The 16,650-nt window shown below is 36.4% G+C and overlaps 1 protein-coding gene across 2 annotated transcripts in view; it reads right to left on the reverse strand.

The window, feature by feature from the left end:
- Positions 1-16,650, reverse strand: part of SCYL2 (SCY1 like pseudokinase 2) — a 55,551-nt gene that overhangs the window by 6,710 nt on the left and 32,191 nt on the right. For both annotated transcript variants that reach the window (XM_067559729.1, XM_067559730.1), the window contains 8 exons: positions 14,070-14,192; positions 12,750-12,863; positions 8,716-8,848; positions 6,535-6,653; positions 4,522-4,622; positions 3,662-3,728; positions 3,436-3,525; positions 1,663-1,782 (listed from right to left, as the gene is read on the reverse strand). In XM_067559729.1, the coding sequence (XP_067415830.1) occupies positions 1,663-1,782; positions 3,436-3,525; positions 3,662-3,728; positions 4,522-4,622; positions 6,535-6,653; positions 8,716-8,848; positions 12,750-12,863; positions 14,070-14,192 (867 nt within the window). The remainder of the gene's footprint in view (positions 1-1,662; positions 1,783-3,435; positions 3,526-3,661; positions 3,729-4,521; positions 4,623-6,534; positions 6,654-8,715; positions 8,849-12,749; positions 12,864-14,069; positions 14,193-16,650) is intronic.

Raw genomic sequence — 16,650 nt, forward strand, 5'->3', positions numbered from 1 at the left:
AGCATATCAAAGGATGTAAAAAAACCAAGTCCATTCTAGTTTACTGCTGCACAGAAAGGTTTTCAACAAAAATATGTATTTCCCTCATGGGAAAATTTCATTTTCATCCTTTTCTTTTTCCTGCAAATGGTAGGAAATTTTTTTTTTCTCTTCTCACTCGCTGTCCCCTTTCCCCTCCTCACTTGCCCCCAGAAAGAAGGTAGTGTGTGGGAGAGTGGAGGCAAAGTGTCACCCACTCATTTCCCCTCCCTCCCCGACACTCCTTCCTCTCTCATTTTAGGAAAAATTTGAATGAAACAAGTTGTCCACCCCACAGGTTTCTCACTAAACCTTTTCTCAACCAACTCTACTTTGAACAGAGTTTAAATTAATCTCACAGAAGAGGTGAAGCTATGTTTAAATGAAATTACTGTAATGAGATGTATCAAACTTTTAAAGAAAATTAAAGTTCACAAAATATTTACATCAAAATGTAAATCATGTTCTGACTATTCCACCAAAGTGAAGAAAAGGTTGCTGAAATATTCTTAAAACATGATGATAGCCAGAAAATCTCTTTTGTTTGTATTTATCTACCATCAACAACAGCCACAAACAAATCCATGTATGTTTTTTCAAATATCAACACAGCAAGCTTTTCTTGTACCTAAAACTCAACCTGGATTATTTCCTCTGTTGTAGATCACCAGACATCAACAATAAAGAAACTTTCTGGAGTCATGTGAGCTGACATGGGAAGAAACGGCACTCTTGTGACAGATTCCCCAAGCCAGAACCAGGCTGAGAATGGGACCCCAACACTGGGTCCATGAATATTCATTCCAGGAAGTATTGTAAGCACCCAGAAAACAGATGTCTGTGCCACAACATGCTATCACAACCTCTCAGGACATCAGTGATACAGGCTTTGCTTTCTTAGGTTAAACTCCAGGCATTCTTTCTTTTAGTGAGTAACTATTTGCTCCAATCTCCTCATCTTCATCAGAACTCTCTGATGCCGGCCTTGCTCTACATACCCTCCATGCTCTTTGCCCTTCTGTCTTCCCCCTCTTTCCTAATCACCTTTTTGATATGTTCTCCTTAAAGATCTCCCATCCTTCTATCCCTTTTCCTATTCCTTCACACTTGCTAACTCATTTCCTCAGACTTTTTACACACACACACACACACACACACACACACACACACACACACACACACACACACACACACACGACTTTAAAAAAGAGTAATGAACACAGCACGCCAACCACCACTCTGCTCACTTTGCTTATGTGCTGCATTCCTGTCCCCCTCCCTCTCTTTGTCTTTTGTCTATTTAGGTTGCAAACTCTTTAGGGCAGAGATTGTCCTCCTGTAAGCTTGTACTGTACCTAGAACAATGGGGCTCCAAATTATGATGTTGCCTTAGGACACTACTGCAAAATACATAATAAATATTATTAATATTGATATTGATGCACTGGGCAGAACAGAACAGTTTGTTACTGTGTAGCTACGTTGAGTCTACAGTGTCAACACCACTGAAAATGGGGGGTGGAGGTGCCAGTAAATCAAGAAGGTAAAACATAGAAAATGATCATTTTTATAATGCATACTGTACTTGCAGGGAGGTAGCAACAAGGCTGCCATGGAAACCATTCAACAGAGAACTTTTCTCACCTGTTTGATTGGAGCTGTGACTGCATGTGATTGAGGCTTAAGTGGTTGCTGGTTTTTCAGTTTTTGTGCCTGTTCTTGTTCTTTTGCTAACTTTTGTTTCTCTTCAAGTGTAAGAGAGACCTTTAAAACACAAAGCATTAGCATTAACACTGGATAGTATGACTCTTGTGACTAGTTATCTAATTTATAATATGTTAAATCTAAATGATACTGCTAGCTATTTAGGGATATACTACATACTTCTTATTCCAAAAACAGACATTCATTTCAAAACTAGGTAATATTCCTAAGTGACAAAAACTTATTACAAAAACCTATCACATTTAGAAAACCCAAGTAATTAAAAAGCAAGGAAATGAATTGTTAAGGCTATCTCAAAACTAACACTGCCCATATAATTTCTCACTGAGTATGAAAAAATGACTATTTAATCACAACACAACCTCTGATCCATAAGTTGCTGGGTTTTAAAAAATTCACACACTTCATGTAAGTATTTAATTTCAAAGAATAAGAAATTTCAATTAATATATTTTTCTGACAAAAAATGTTTGTTAGGTAGTTGTAACTGGTGCTTCTTGAAATAATTGGTGCTTCTTGAGAATAATGTATGTGTAGTCTAACAGAAAATCTAAATGATCAATTTACTGTAAAATTAAGTTTGTATCTGTGGATTGTCATTTAAGGCTGATCAATGTGTCATTAATATAACCAAGACAAGGGAGGTAAGGTAATATCTTTTGCTGGACCAACTTCAGTTGGTGGAAGGTACAAGTTTCGGAACTACACAGAGTTTTCTACAGGTCTAAGGAAAAAAATCAGAGCATCTAAGCTAAATACAAACTGACAGTTAGCTCAGGCACTCTGAATTCTTTCCAAAGACCTGAAGAACTCCGTAGTTTTTATGTTCTTACCTATCTTATCTCTCTGGGACCAAACATGGCTACAACAACACTGCAAACAAATTAATATACTTATATACATTTATGTATTTCTTTTTCAAAAGGGTTGTGTGTTTATATTTTGAGATTGCTGAAGAAAGTTTTCAGGATTTTTATTTAATTTTTGTTGATGACGGGTGGCTAATCAACTTTACAACTTATTTCAGATGTAGGAGAAGATTCAGACTATTAGGGGGAGAGAAGATTATATTTCTGAATTTCTTTTGGCTATTAATGTAATTAGAATAATTCAATTATTCAGTAGCAGAAAGAACCTCAGATAGAATATCAACTTTAAAAGCAAGCAATTTGGTTCCTTTCATTTTTTTGCCTCCTTTAGTTTTTCTCCATCCTGGTTGCTGTCTCAATTTTTTAAGATAAGAGGCAGAGGCTAACACAACGTTTTGTTTTGCTCTCCATTCCCTTTTGTAACCTTATGTTAAGATTGTCTGAGGTATTGTAATAGAAAATGCAAATCAACTACCTACATTTTACCATAAAGTTTTGGTGGTGAAGTAGGAAAGAAATTAGTTGATAATAGTACTTGCTGCCTATACTGCTGGTGTCACACACATTGTCAGTTTTCAATAAATCTGTTTCAAAGAAACTAAGGAATATAATGAAGAATTTAAACATTTCTCAGTGCTCCTCACTATGTGAACATTCAGAGCGCTGTGCTGAGCAAAACAGGTCACTTATTCTCTTCAAGCATTAAAATATGACAGGTGTTTACTAGTTTATTTCTTGGTACAACACAGTCCTTTGGCTTCCAACACATTTGCCTTTTACACAAGGATCTGCATAACAAAACACCTTCAGAAAAAGATCTTACCTTTTTCTGTTTTGATGACAGTCCATTCACTTTACTATCTGATCCACTAGTTGGAATGTCAGTTCTGGTATTGTTAAACACCTTGTCAATCTATTCAAATTGAAAAAGATTTGTCCATGAATGATTTTAAATTTTTTAATTTAAGATTAAAATATACCAAATATTGCAGAGATCATTTCAAATTTGATGCCTCTTTATGAAACCAATGCAAAATATTGTCTCTTACCTGTTTACCTGTACTATTAGATTTTGTCTCTTCAGATATGTTCATTTGGTTAGTTATATCCAAAGATCTGTAGTACAGAATACAAAGATTACAAAAAGATGGCTCCCAGTTACAGCAATGACCCTAATTTGGCAAGGTTCATAATTCTGAGAGTTAACACAGAAGCAAACTTTTCTTAACACAGTACTGCTCTTTTTAGTGTGCACACACATGCATGAGACAGAGATTAGAAAAGGAAGTATTTTAAATTATAGTAAGTTATTTAATACCAATTTCAAATACTCTGTTTCTCTCATAAACAGGAGTCGATATATCTATATATATATAGTTTAGTTTAATTTGATTTGAAACCCTGGTAAATCCTGTACAATACCCCTAGAATCTTCAGTAAATTTTGTTTTTGAAAGGACTCAAATTTTCTCCAATATAAATTTCAGTCCTCAACAACTACTGAAAACCAACTGTTTAAATACATATTCATACCGCAGAAATATACTAAATAATGGAGATCTATAATGGATTACCATATTGCATGAATTAGCTAGGAAACTAAAAAGAAAAAAAGAAAAAAAAAATCACACTGATAAATGTGGTTTAATTCTATTACAATACTTTGCAGTACATTTATAGTATTATATTTTATAAAACTAATGAAGCCTTAGTGACAATACAAGACCTCACTACAGGACTCAAATCTTTGCTGAGAAAGTGGAGGGGGAGGAGATAAGTCTCACAAATGGGCAGTCTTGTCAATGATTTAATTAGGAACTAGCGATATGCTGCTACAGCTAGAAGTGTTTCACATTTGTTCATTCAGATAGAACTGAAATTAATTACAACACACACACACACACACTTACTTCTGCTGTTCTTGCATAATATGAAGTTGTTCAAGTTTGGTCTTATGCTCGACCTCCAATTTACTAAGCATATCTTTTATGACAGAAATGAAGGAATTGAACTATAAAGGAAATGGGTGAAAAGTTAAGATTTTGCAATGTGACAGTAAATCTATAAAAAGATGCATTGTGTTCTAACACTATTTGTTGTTAGAAAGCCAGTAATATAGAACTTTAAACAATTGTTCAGTATGTTTATAAAACCTGTATTAGATATGCACAGATACAGAAAGTTTCTAAAAGCCTGTTAAGTTTATCTGTTTTTGCTACCTTGCATGGGCATGCCATTCTGAGCAGAGTAATGTGATGCTGTAGCTGAAAAACATTTGAGTAAGTAGACAGAGACAGGGTCTCTCAGGCAGCTCCATGTAAAAGGACAGGCATTAAGTCAATTTACTTCCTAAAAACTTCCTCTTAAGAATTCTCTTTTCCGTCTTACGTTTTTTACAGCAATATATTTGCATTGCTACACTATTGACAATATTTGTAAACAAAGCTGAGAGAGGAAACATTAAGAATGTATTCTAGCTTTTGATTTGTATTGTAGTAAGATTAGGTGGTTAATTACTTTAACAGGACATTTAGAAGACATTACACTATTACCTCTGGAGCCCTTGTTTCTGATGATTGATTAAATCCCATTAAATTTTGTCCTGAATATATGTGGCATATTTGAATGGCACCATATATTTGCTAACGTTAAATTTCCCATCAGCCTTATAAAATTAATCTTGTTTTAATTTTTCCATATTGTTTATATTCTATGTCCATCATCTGTAAACTCAGACATGTGTGTAGTCAGTCTCTTGATTAAATCATTGTCTAAAGTGTAAAAACAATAGAAGGAATATGGGTCAGGGAAGTAACATGCTGATTTTAGCTCCTCTATTTTTAGTTTCATAGTTTGAAATATTTCCTTACTTTTTTGAGTGCTGACATTCTGGCTAGAAAAAGTCAGAAATGCTCTAAAATGCCAAAAAGTAAATTTAGGTCTGTTAGATCAGTGGTTCCCAACCTGTGGCCCGGGGGCCAAAAGTGGCCCGTGGGGGCTTTCAAAGTGGCTCATGGCTCCTCACCTGCTGGTTACAGAAGGGAACTGCTGCCTAAGGACCCAGGCGGAGCGCGTTTCCGTGGGGCTAAAAGACTGGTGCAGGCTCCTTGCTGCAGCCAAGGGGATGGGAGATCAGCATTTCCCTCCTCCTAGCTCCAGCAGAGAGCAAAGCGCTCTGCCTTGGTCCATAGGTGCTGGGGTCCCTGCTGGAGCCAGAGGGAGGGGAGCACTGATCTTCTGTCCCCCTGGCTGCAGAAAAGAGCCACTGCCTAGAAACCCAGGTGGAGCGCACAGGGCTACAGGATGTGTGCAATTTCCCTGCTGCAGCCAGGGAGATGGGAACTGAACATCTTCCGTCTGGCTGCGTTGTGGGGGGAGAGAAGGGGACAGAAGAACGCCTACTGGTGGAGATTGGTGGCCCTTCAGGGTTGTAAAAATGATGTCTGTGGCCCTCAAGCTAAAAAGGATGTTATCCTGAACTATGTAATCTTAAGTTTCTATTAACTATGTCAAGTCTGTCAGATGACAATTTCTTACATTTGAAGGTATGTATTTCAGTTACCAAGCTGAACTAGATTTCACTGGCAAATATTAGTGAAAATATTCTAGAAGAAGCTTTAATTTAAGTTAGAAAAAGTGAGGAAAACTGAAGATCTAGAGATAACTAATGGACACAGCAGGTTTAAAGATGAAAACATCGCATTCAGAATCTTAAATTAGAACTACTGACCAGAAACACTGCTCTTTAAGCCTATCAATTCTGACAGTATCACTGGAATCATTTATCACTGATTACAGAGTCACACTGAAATGTACTAACATACAAAATTAACAAAATTCTCTGACAAAATAGTTTATATCTACTTCTAGATCAGCTCATTCGGTAAAAGTGTGGAAAAAAAACCTTAAAATTGTGTTCATACCTGATTGAAATTAAGATTGTTCTCAATACTAAGAGGAATCAGATGGGGCAATACTTTCCCTGCAAGTTGTTCTTTGGTAATTCCTAACTTCTTATGAGTAAATGTACATTTGTAAATACCTGAAATACAACATTAAAATAGCAAGATCTATAGTTTAGTATAGTGAATATTGTGAATGAGCTCCAGAAAACTAGACATGGTGTACGTACAGAAAATAAAACTGAACACAGGACTCAAAGGCCAAAGTATCAGGGAAAAATCTGTACATGAAGATACTGATTCATTTGCAACTAAACACAAAACTAGAAAAAACAAAGGTGATGATTTGAAGTACTGAACTCCAATGTAACCGGGTTACAAAAAGAGAGAGTTTCCTAACACTCAGAACCAACAAAAGAAGTAACTGGGGGGCTCAAGATAATTTGTGGCTGCTGAATCCAAATGACACCCATGTACTGAGAGCTCAAGTCATGCCCCTGGCAACTGTGAAAGTGTTGCTCTCTGCCTGCTTTCTGAAGGGGATCCTTCTGAAAGTTTAGGCCAGTATTAATCAAGAGGTCTGACTACATAATCCAAGGGGTATGCAGAGTTTATTTCTGCAATACCATTACAAAATGAGGGCTTTAATCTCCACTGGGTCTGAGCAGAACTTGGGCACAGTGCAGATCAGATGTCAACATGGAGAGAATTATGACTACCTAATTCTCAGCCTGCTGATGTAAACTCTTATGTTACTTAAGATCACTCACAGCTGAACCTCACTGTATGCCCCTGCTCTTCCCATCCCCTCTCCTTGCATATGCTGGGTAGTATAAACCTGGCAGGGAAAGTGGTAGAGCCACCCAGGCCAATGGAGATTCCCCTCTGCAAAGAGGAAATCTCCTGGGATTGTAACGAGAATTAATCTTGACATAACTGCATCCGTTTTGTGTGTCCAGCCACCATCAGCTGAAAATCAAATACCATATAGTTAGGAATAATTGTTAGGGCTTTTACAGACAAGGCCAAAGAGCTCATGATTGCAGTTTTGCTAATCAGAAGGGGAAGATGGGACAGAGAGTAAATGGACCATGAGAATGGAAAGGAGTGTGTGAATAGCCAATCTTGACTTTCAGTGCCCCTGACACACCAGTTTTATTGTTAATATTAGAAATAGCTTCTGCAAATTGCTCATCATCCCTTTTCAGCAAAACATTTCTGCTGAAAAGGGATGATGAGCAATTTGCAGAAGCTAAGAGAACAGGTCACCCACTAGGGGTCACTATGAGTTATGTGCTTTGTTTCAGCTAGCTAAAAAGATTAAGTAAAAGAATATACTTTGGAGCAGTTCAAGGGAACTTTTCTTCAAGCAGAAACTGACATCCTCTCCCCAGCAGCTGGATGGAAGGAGGGTCCCCAGAAGCCCAGCTGCTGACCTCCTGAAACCATCTCAGACTTTGAGTAACTGTTTGACATGCTCTGAAACTATTGCCAGTGTGTGTATGTGTGCTTGAGACTCAAAGAAGGAGCTTTGGGTGAAAGCACTCTTGTTTGTACCAATCATATGTCAGATGGAGGAGTTGTGTCCCCATTGATTTATTCCTGACACTGCCTGGAGAAAACGGGTTAAGTTACCACAATTTTGGGTTCTGACAACCCTGGGTAATAGGACATTTTCCTATAATTTTCAGCTCATTTTGTGCAACGTAAGTGTCACAAAAGAAACTTGGGGGATCAGAGAATGCAGCCCACGACTGTCCAGAAAGAAACTGCTTAAGAGAAATTCAAGTGGGCAGTGTTAGGGGACTCTTTGCTGGACAGCAAAGGTATTTGAAAAGCCAGATTTTACGATTCAGTTACTGAAGAGTAACCAGGAGGTGGCAGGGATTTGTAGTGCTCACAGGGAGATTCAGATAGCCTCTGCAGCTGTGAAGATCAAAGGACCCATAGAAGCTCCAGAGGTCAACAGTTGTGGAGGATATTTATGACTGAACTGAGCCCATAGACTACAAATACATCTAATGGACAACAGACGAGCATTGGGAATACAACCTGTAATAAAAGGAAATCTCTGACAAGTCAGAAACAGCTAATAGAGTTTTACACAAATTGTTAGCTAAGGAACACAGAGCACTACTAATATACCATATAGAGATTACAACAAGAAAACAGTAGCAAGAAGGGAAATTAAATATTCATTACCTAAAATTCCCATGAGCACTGCAGGTTCCTTGGATGGAATTTGTTGTAGAAAGGGTAGAATGTCATCAAGTACAAACCACTTATCCAAATATTCCAAAATCTTTCCTAAGCACACTAAGGAGTTTACACGGACCTATTAAATATGTTACAGAAGTTAAGCAACATCTCTAACCTACTGACTAAAAATAAACATTTTTAAAAGATATGAATTTTAAGTCTTCTTTATAAAAACAGATTGATTACAAATTAAACTTCTGTTTTATCAAAAGTGTTACCAGAAAGGCTAAAATAATTGAACAAACTACATTTTTATAAAACTGAAATATATAGAATCCCAAGTCTTCTAATATACAGTTATGATTAAACATGACTGTAAAAATGACATCTTGAACCACACAATCACAGAAACATAGGGCTGGAAGGGACCTGGAGAAGTCATTGAGAACAGCCCCCTAAGCTAAGTAACTGGACAAAGTAAACTTAGACCATCCCTGGTAGGTGTTTATCCAACCTATTCTTAAAAGCCTTCACTGATGGGGATTCCACAACTTCCCTTGAAAGCCTATTCCACCACTTAACTACTCTTATCATTAATAAGTTTTCCTAATATCAACCCTAAATCTCCCTTGATGCAAATTAAGCCCATCACTTCTTGTCCTCCCTTCAGTGAGCATGGAGAACCATTGATCGCTGTCCTCTTTATAACAGCCCTTAACATGTTTGAAGACTATCAGTGGGTCTCTCCTTCAGTAGGACTTCTTTTCTCAAGTCTAAATATGCTCTGTGTACTTTTTAAGCTTTCCTCAGAGGTCAGGTTTTCTAAATCTTTTATCACGTTATTGTTCTCCACTGAACTTTCTCCGATTTGTCTATATCCTTCCCAAACTGTGGTGTCCAGAACTGGATGCAGTACTCCAGTTGAGGTCTCAACAGTGCTGAGTAGAGCAGAACAGTTATCTCCCATGTCTTACAAACAACACTTCTGTTAATATAATCCAAAATATTAGCTTTTTTCCAACTGCACCACACTGTTGACTCTCATTCAATTTGTGCTCTACTATAACCCCAAGATCAGCAGTCCTACTGCATAAAAAGTTATTCCCCATTTTGTAAGTTATGCATTTGATTTTTCCTTCCTAAATAAAATACTTTGCACTTGTCTTTACTGAATTTCATCTTGTAGATTTCTGACCAATTCTCCAATTTGTCAAGGTTGTATTTTATAAACACACTCTCCGCTCCATTATCAAAGTTATTAATGAAAATACTGAATAGTACTGGGACCAGGACTGTCCCCAGTAAGACTCCACTTGATACACCCTCTTAGTTTGACAGTGATTAATTGATAACTACTCTAAGTACGGTCTGTCAAACAGTTATACATCCACCTTATAGTAATTTCATCTAGACAATATTTCCTAAGTTTGCTAAGAATGTCATTTGAGATTGTGTCAAAAGCCTTACAAGATAGATCATGTCTACTGCTTTCCCTCCCCCTTCCCCTCCCCCGTCCCCCACCAGGCCAGTTACCCTGTCAAAGATGGAAATTAAATGTTTAGCAAGATTTTTTTTGACAAATCCATTCATCCACCCACCTTAGTATATGCTAAGTGCTTACAAACTGATTATTTAATCATTTGTTTCAGTATCTTTCCAGGTATCTAAGTTAGGCTGATTTATAATGATTTGTAAATTTGAGTTATAATGATTTATAAATTCCTCGGGTCCTCTTTGTTCCCTTTTTTAAAGATAGGTTCTATGTTTGCCCTTCTCCAGTCTTCTGGGACCCCACCCATCCTCTATGAGTTCTCAAAGATAGTTACTAATTGTTCTGAGATTTCTTCAGCTACTTCCTGAAGTACCCTAAAATGAATTTCATCATACCCTGCCGACTTGAATACATCTAAATATTCTTTAACCTGTTCATTCCCTATTGTGGCTTGTGTTCCTTCCTCCTTATTAATATTAATTGTGTTGAGTATTCTGTCACCATTAAGATAGGCATTAAACACCTTAGCCATCTTGATGTCATTAGTTATTAGCTCTTCTTCCCCGCTAAGTAGAGGAGCTACACTTTCCTTCATTTTTCTCTTGCTCCTAATGCATTTAAAGAAGCTCCTCTTACTGCCTTTTATATCCCTTGCGAGGGTAACTCATTTTGTGCGGCCTTTCTGATTTTGTTCCTATATCCTTGTACTATTCTTTTGTACTACTCCTTATCAATTCGTCCACATTTACATTTTTATTTTCAAGTCATCAAAGAACCCCTGAGGGAGCCATACTGGCCTCTTACTATTCTTCCTATTTTCTTTTACATCGGGAAAACTTGCAGTTTTTGCCTTTCATAAAGTCTCCCTGAGAAACTACCAACTCTCCTGAACTCATGTATCCCTTTGAACCTTACTACCAATTCTCTGAGTTTGTTAAAGATTGCTTTTTTTAAATCAATTTTTTTATTGTTGTTCTCACTCCTTCCTATATTTAGAATTTTGAAATCTATCATTTCATGATCATTTGCACCAAAATTGCCGTTCACCTTCAGATTCCAAATCCTCCCTGTTGGTCACAATCAAGTCTAAAATGGCTGTCCCCTCATTACTTCCTCCAGTTTCTGAAACAAAAAACTTATCCCCAATACATTCCAAAACTTATCGGAAATTGTGTGTTCTGCCTTATTACTTTCCCAATAGATGTGTGCTTGAAATCCCCCATTACTACCAGATCCTGCGTTTTAAATATTTCTATGTTTCATATAGTATATATCCTCCACAACACACTTGTTTTGCTGAAATATCAGAACAAGTTTATTTTAAATTTCCAGTGCTAAACTTAACCTGCTTGGGGAAAAAAACACCTTGAAAATATTCCATTTTGCAAGAGACCAATTCCAGGGTTCGCTTTTTGATTATCAAAAATTTAGAGTGGGAAAATATAGACTGTACTGTTCAGTACAGTTCATCAACTTGTCTGATATAGTCCCCAAACAGAACGTGTTCGAGAATTAAATTAATTCTACACTTGATACCATGCACTACACAAAGGATGATAAAATTTAGTGTTCCATTGTGATATTGCCTTTGCACTGATTAAATTAAGGTGACTAAATTAAGCAGATGCCACTTAGAGTGATACAGGGCCATCAGTTAATAAGTGGTGCAACTCTTCATATAGACTGGAGGAACCTGCAGTATCTTGCAGAACTCCTGCCTATACATCAGAGTTTGTGTCTTGGATTTTCTCAGAGAATAAGAAATTTCCCATGGTTGCTAAGATGATTTAAACATTGCTACTTTGTTTCAAATATATTTTCTGGCCATAAATAAGGCTCAAGTAAGCATTAATAAAGACAGAATTTTTTTAAAATGGATGCCTACAAGTTAGGATCCTAAGTCCATATTTAGGTACCTGAATTACTTGATTTTGGAGCTTCATGGGTACTTCATTTTGAAAAATTTCTCCACTCTAATCAGAGAATCAAATAAGACTTAATGCAGCTCAGAAAGTGTGTGTGAAATCTATTTCACTGAAATGGCATAATACTTTATCACACAGACTCAACTCTTAATGCAAGAATACCTAATCACTCCAATTATACACATTTTTGACAGTTCACATTTAAAACAGGGGTAGGCGGAGAAATCCAGGAAACTACTTTGAAAGTTTATGTAATTCATATCAAGGAACACTAGCCAATTATTTTTCACATTAGTTAGAAGAGTTTTCATATAACAAAGGAAGTATTCAAAGGAAAACCCAGATCTAGTTTTTTTTAAAAAAAAACAAAAACAAGTTATGCATCACTGAAGCACAAATGATTGCTTATTGATTACTGAACAAACAGCAATACTGAAAAACCTGAAGTGAATGCACAGTATTACAGTAGGTGTTGCTGCTGGAAAGCAAGAACCCTGTACAGAAGACAGAGAATTTTGATAATAATTAAAGCAACAACAGAAAAGTCAAAATTATTTGAGCACTATTTCAAATGTTTTGGGGGTAGAGGAGGGAGAGATCAAGAACATTAGTTTACTTACAGCAAGAGAGGAAGTTTGCAAACATGCATTTTTAATTCTTGGTATTAATGCATTTTTCATTGATGGGTATTCTATTAGGTTGGCAAACGTAGGAATTATGTTAAGGCAAAGTTCCTGTAAATAAACAAACAATGTTTTTAATATGTCACTTTACTGTAAAATTAGTAATATATACTGTAAGAGCAAAAACATTAGTTAAAATGTTCTCAATCCATCCTCTTCAAGAAATATTAAACATGATCACCTAAATTGATTCCTAACTCATTTAGAAAAAGCTAGAACTTAAAATAGTCCAATTTACTAAAAACATATTTTCATAATAATTGATACAACATTCAGTTACTATTACTATTACTACATGCTATATTAATAAAACTACACTACTAAAAAGCGTACTTTGAAGATTCATGCTTGGAAAAGTGCTTTGAATGAAAAGAGCTACATTAGTATCATCACTACAAAATATTTGGATCACAAAAATGTCTTACATTTTCACAAAGCAGCACTTTATAAAAAGCTATTTTTATCACAGAAAAATCAAAGAATGTAAATATATATTTCACTTGATTTGTTACATGATAAACAAATTCACATCAACAACCTATGATAGCACCTAAAATGCCACCTGACTTACAAAAAATGTCTCAGCAGTAAAGTAGTATCCAATTAGAGTAATTTCTCAGACGAAGATATCGTACTATCGTAGATACAGGTAAATACGTAGATATACATATTTATATACGTATATATGAATAGTACAAATAGTATATATGAATAGTATGATATAGATACAGGTAAATACTCGGTTAACTAAACTCCAGTTATCCAAAATTCCAGTTAAGCCAAAGGTCAGTTACTTTCTCCCATGATTCCTAGGCTTTGCAAGGCTGAAGCCTCCATTTAGCCAAACCCTACATTACCCAATGATTTTGTGGAGGCTTCTGGATACTGGAGTTTGGTGGTACATAAAAAGAGTAAATTCCAAAAGGCACATGTTACAAAGACAATAAAGCAATAAAAGATAGATTAAATACTTATTTAGGAAACAGGTCGAAACCGAAACTGTCACTTTGCTTGACAAAATTTTTCATACACTGGAAAATAATGAATCAACAGTTGGCATGATTAGGTGAACAGCCATGTTTTATAAACTGATCTCTTTCTAATCAGGTAGGGAGAGAGTCCAACAACATACTCTGGAATTAATGCAGGAATTAATAAGGAGAGTAAAGTGGTAGGGTATACACAATTTGACAGTATCCTTCCACAGCAAAGAGGAAAGTTTTAAACGCTATTGAAGAAAAACTATAGTTACTACACCTGAATCTGAATTGAAGGTGCTTCTAAGGCTCTATAAACCATTGGAAGAACACTATTCTTTATTTCATCTGGTGGTGTTTTGGTTAGAAGCAAGTCCATTTTTTGCAAGAAAATCAGTAAAATCTATAAAACAAGACAACAAAATTGTATAAATGCCACAGATTTTAATTATGTAACATTACACTTTCAATTCAAAGTTTATTATTATAATATAGTCTTGAAAAATTACTAAAAAGTTTTCTAATAACAGAATCAGTAGTATTTACACTCACCATGTTGCTAGCCTGAAGGCATGGAAGACAAAAAGAAACTTGGACATGTTATTGCATTTTTGAAACAGCAAACAAAAGCTCAAACAAATATGTTCTATATTGACCTTTTAAAAAAATGAGGCATGTGGACTCTGTCTTCCAATTCCAAAATAGTCCATTATTAAACTTTAGCTACAAGAACCAACTGTTGGCATACATACCATTATGAAAATCACTAGGTTCCAAAGAAACCTTGAGTCAGATTCTGCTCTCAGATGCACATGTGCAATTCCCATTTACTTCAACTGGAGTTGCACATGTGTATCAGAAGGCAGAATTTGGACCTATCTGAGGAGCACAGCATTACAGTGACAGTACTGGCACAAAATATGTTTATTCTTAAAGTGAAACCGAACGTGATGTAAAAACGTGTAATTCCCCAAGCAAAATACTTCACCAAGGTAACAATTCCTTCTTTTAAAAAGCAACAATAGAACTTAAAACAAAAACCCAAACACTTCAAAGCAAGAAAGAGTATTAAAAATACAAAACAGAGAAGCCAGAAGATCCATTAAATTGAAACATCAGAAAGTCTAGAAATGCTTGCTTATATGCCAACATTGACCTTAACTTGCCTCATGTGGCAAGGATAAGAGAAGGTAAGAGAACCCCACTGGCTGCAACTTGAAAGAAACAAAATGTTTTACTGAATATGAAAATATACCACATGCTCATTCTGAGGCAATAACTGGTTGGCAGTAACCTTAATAGTTCTAAGCTTATAACATTACGTCAAGATGGTTTCTGCACAAGCCAGTAGCAGTATTAAAAAAAAAAAAAAAAAAAAAAAAAAAAACCATGAACCAGACAGAGTTGATTGAAACCAGTTATTTGGCAAGTACAACAGCTTTTCAGAAAGCAGAAAGGGTTAAGGAAAAGTCCATTTGGACATTTGACATACACCATCAGATAGCCAGATACACTACTACCTAACCCAGTAGTCCCCAAACTTTTTGGATCTGTGTCCCCCCTCTCCTCCCCGATCTGGGAGCCTAAGCTATGGCCTGGGAGCATGGCCGGGGGCCTGGGATCATGGGGCCATGGACAGGGCAGAGCTAATGGCACGGCAGAGCAGGGCTGGGTGGTGCTCCCAGCCCACCCCACATGGGGCCTGGCTCAGGTCCTGCCATGCCCCCTTTAATGCTCTTCCACGCTGTCCCTCCTCCCAGTTTGGGGACCACTGACCTAATCATTTAGGTCCATTCTAAGTCCTTCAGCACCACATCACTAAAATAAAATAACTTCACTTATATTTTGGGATTATTTTATTTTTATACCATCCATGTTTGTCTTTAGCTCTATTACATAACAGAGTATCATTTATGCAACTCCATTCAAAACCATTTTTAACACTTACGGAGGAAGAGGAATAAATGAAATTATTTTAACATTTAATTCATTTAAATAATACTATGTGGTAAGAATCATACAATTCAAGCACAACATAAAAATAACTTAATTGGCTGCACTCAAACAGTACTGCTAAAGGATCTGTTTAAATTAATATGTGAATACTGAATCTGTGACTATTCAGAGATTGACCCTTTCTTTAGGAACCATCCTCTTGCATCATCTACATTTTGCTTCATTGATTTTTTTTTCCCTTGAAAAATACACATGGAAGCTTCATTGCTTGTAGGCTTTTTGTCCTACGAAGATAAGTCTTGAGACAAGGTCTTTAGAGCAGGGACCATCCTTTCATTGTGTATGTGCGTATGTATGCGTATGGCACAACCAAGAAAGGGGCCTCTTGGTTATATCCCAATACAAACAGTAATCAAGGGGTTTACTTAGCTTCTCTTCAGTGAAAAGTTTTTCAACTTTTCAAAACAAATGAAACTAAAATAAAATTCAAACATACCAAAACCATTAAGAGTTTGGGTCAACTCCAATACTTTGAGGAAACTATATCTGTTTATCTGCTGTACTGTAGCAATAGTTTTCTGTTCTGTACTTGAGGAATCCAGAAATGAGAGGTCTGCTTATTCCCTCCAGTGGGTACTTTGATCCTTAATCAACCATTAGCAGCAGCTAGCACTGAAGCAAAGACAGCTTAGGTGAAGAACTCCCTTTTATCGAGCGGAGTCAGTTACAGGATGTCTAGCACTTAGAAACAAAACTCTTAATATAGCTATCATGAATGCCCTGCAGACAACAAGATACAGATCCTTTTCTACCCCACAGGAGTGCATGATCTATCTGCTTTTACTCACATCACAATGGGAAAATATTTTTACCACGTCAGCCTATCACAATGCATTCTCCAAATA

Source organism: Emydura macquarii, unplaced genomic scaffold (genome assembly GCF_026122565.2).
Source record: "Emydura macquarii macquarii isolate MOO-44397 ecotype Brisbane River unplaced genomic scaffold, CSIRO-AGI_Emac_v2 contig_2205, whole genome shotgun sequence".
Classification (NCBI taxonomy): Eukaryota; Metazoa; Chordata; order Testudines; family Chelidae; genus Emydura; species Emydura macquarii.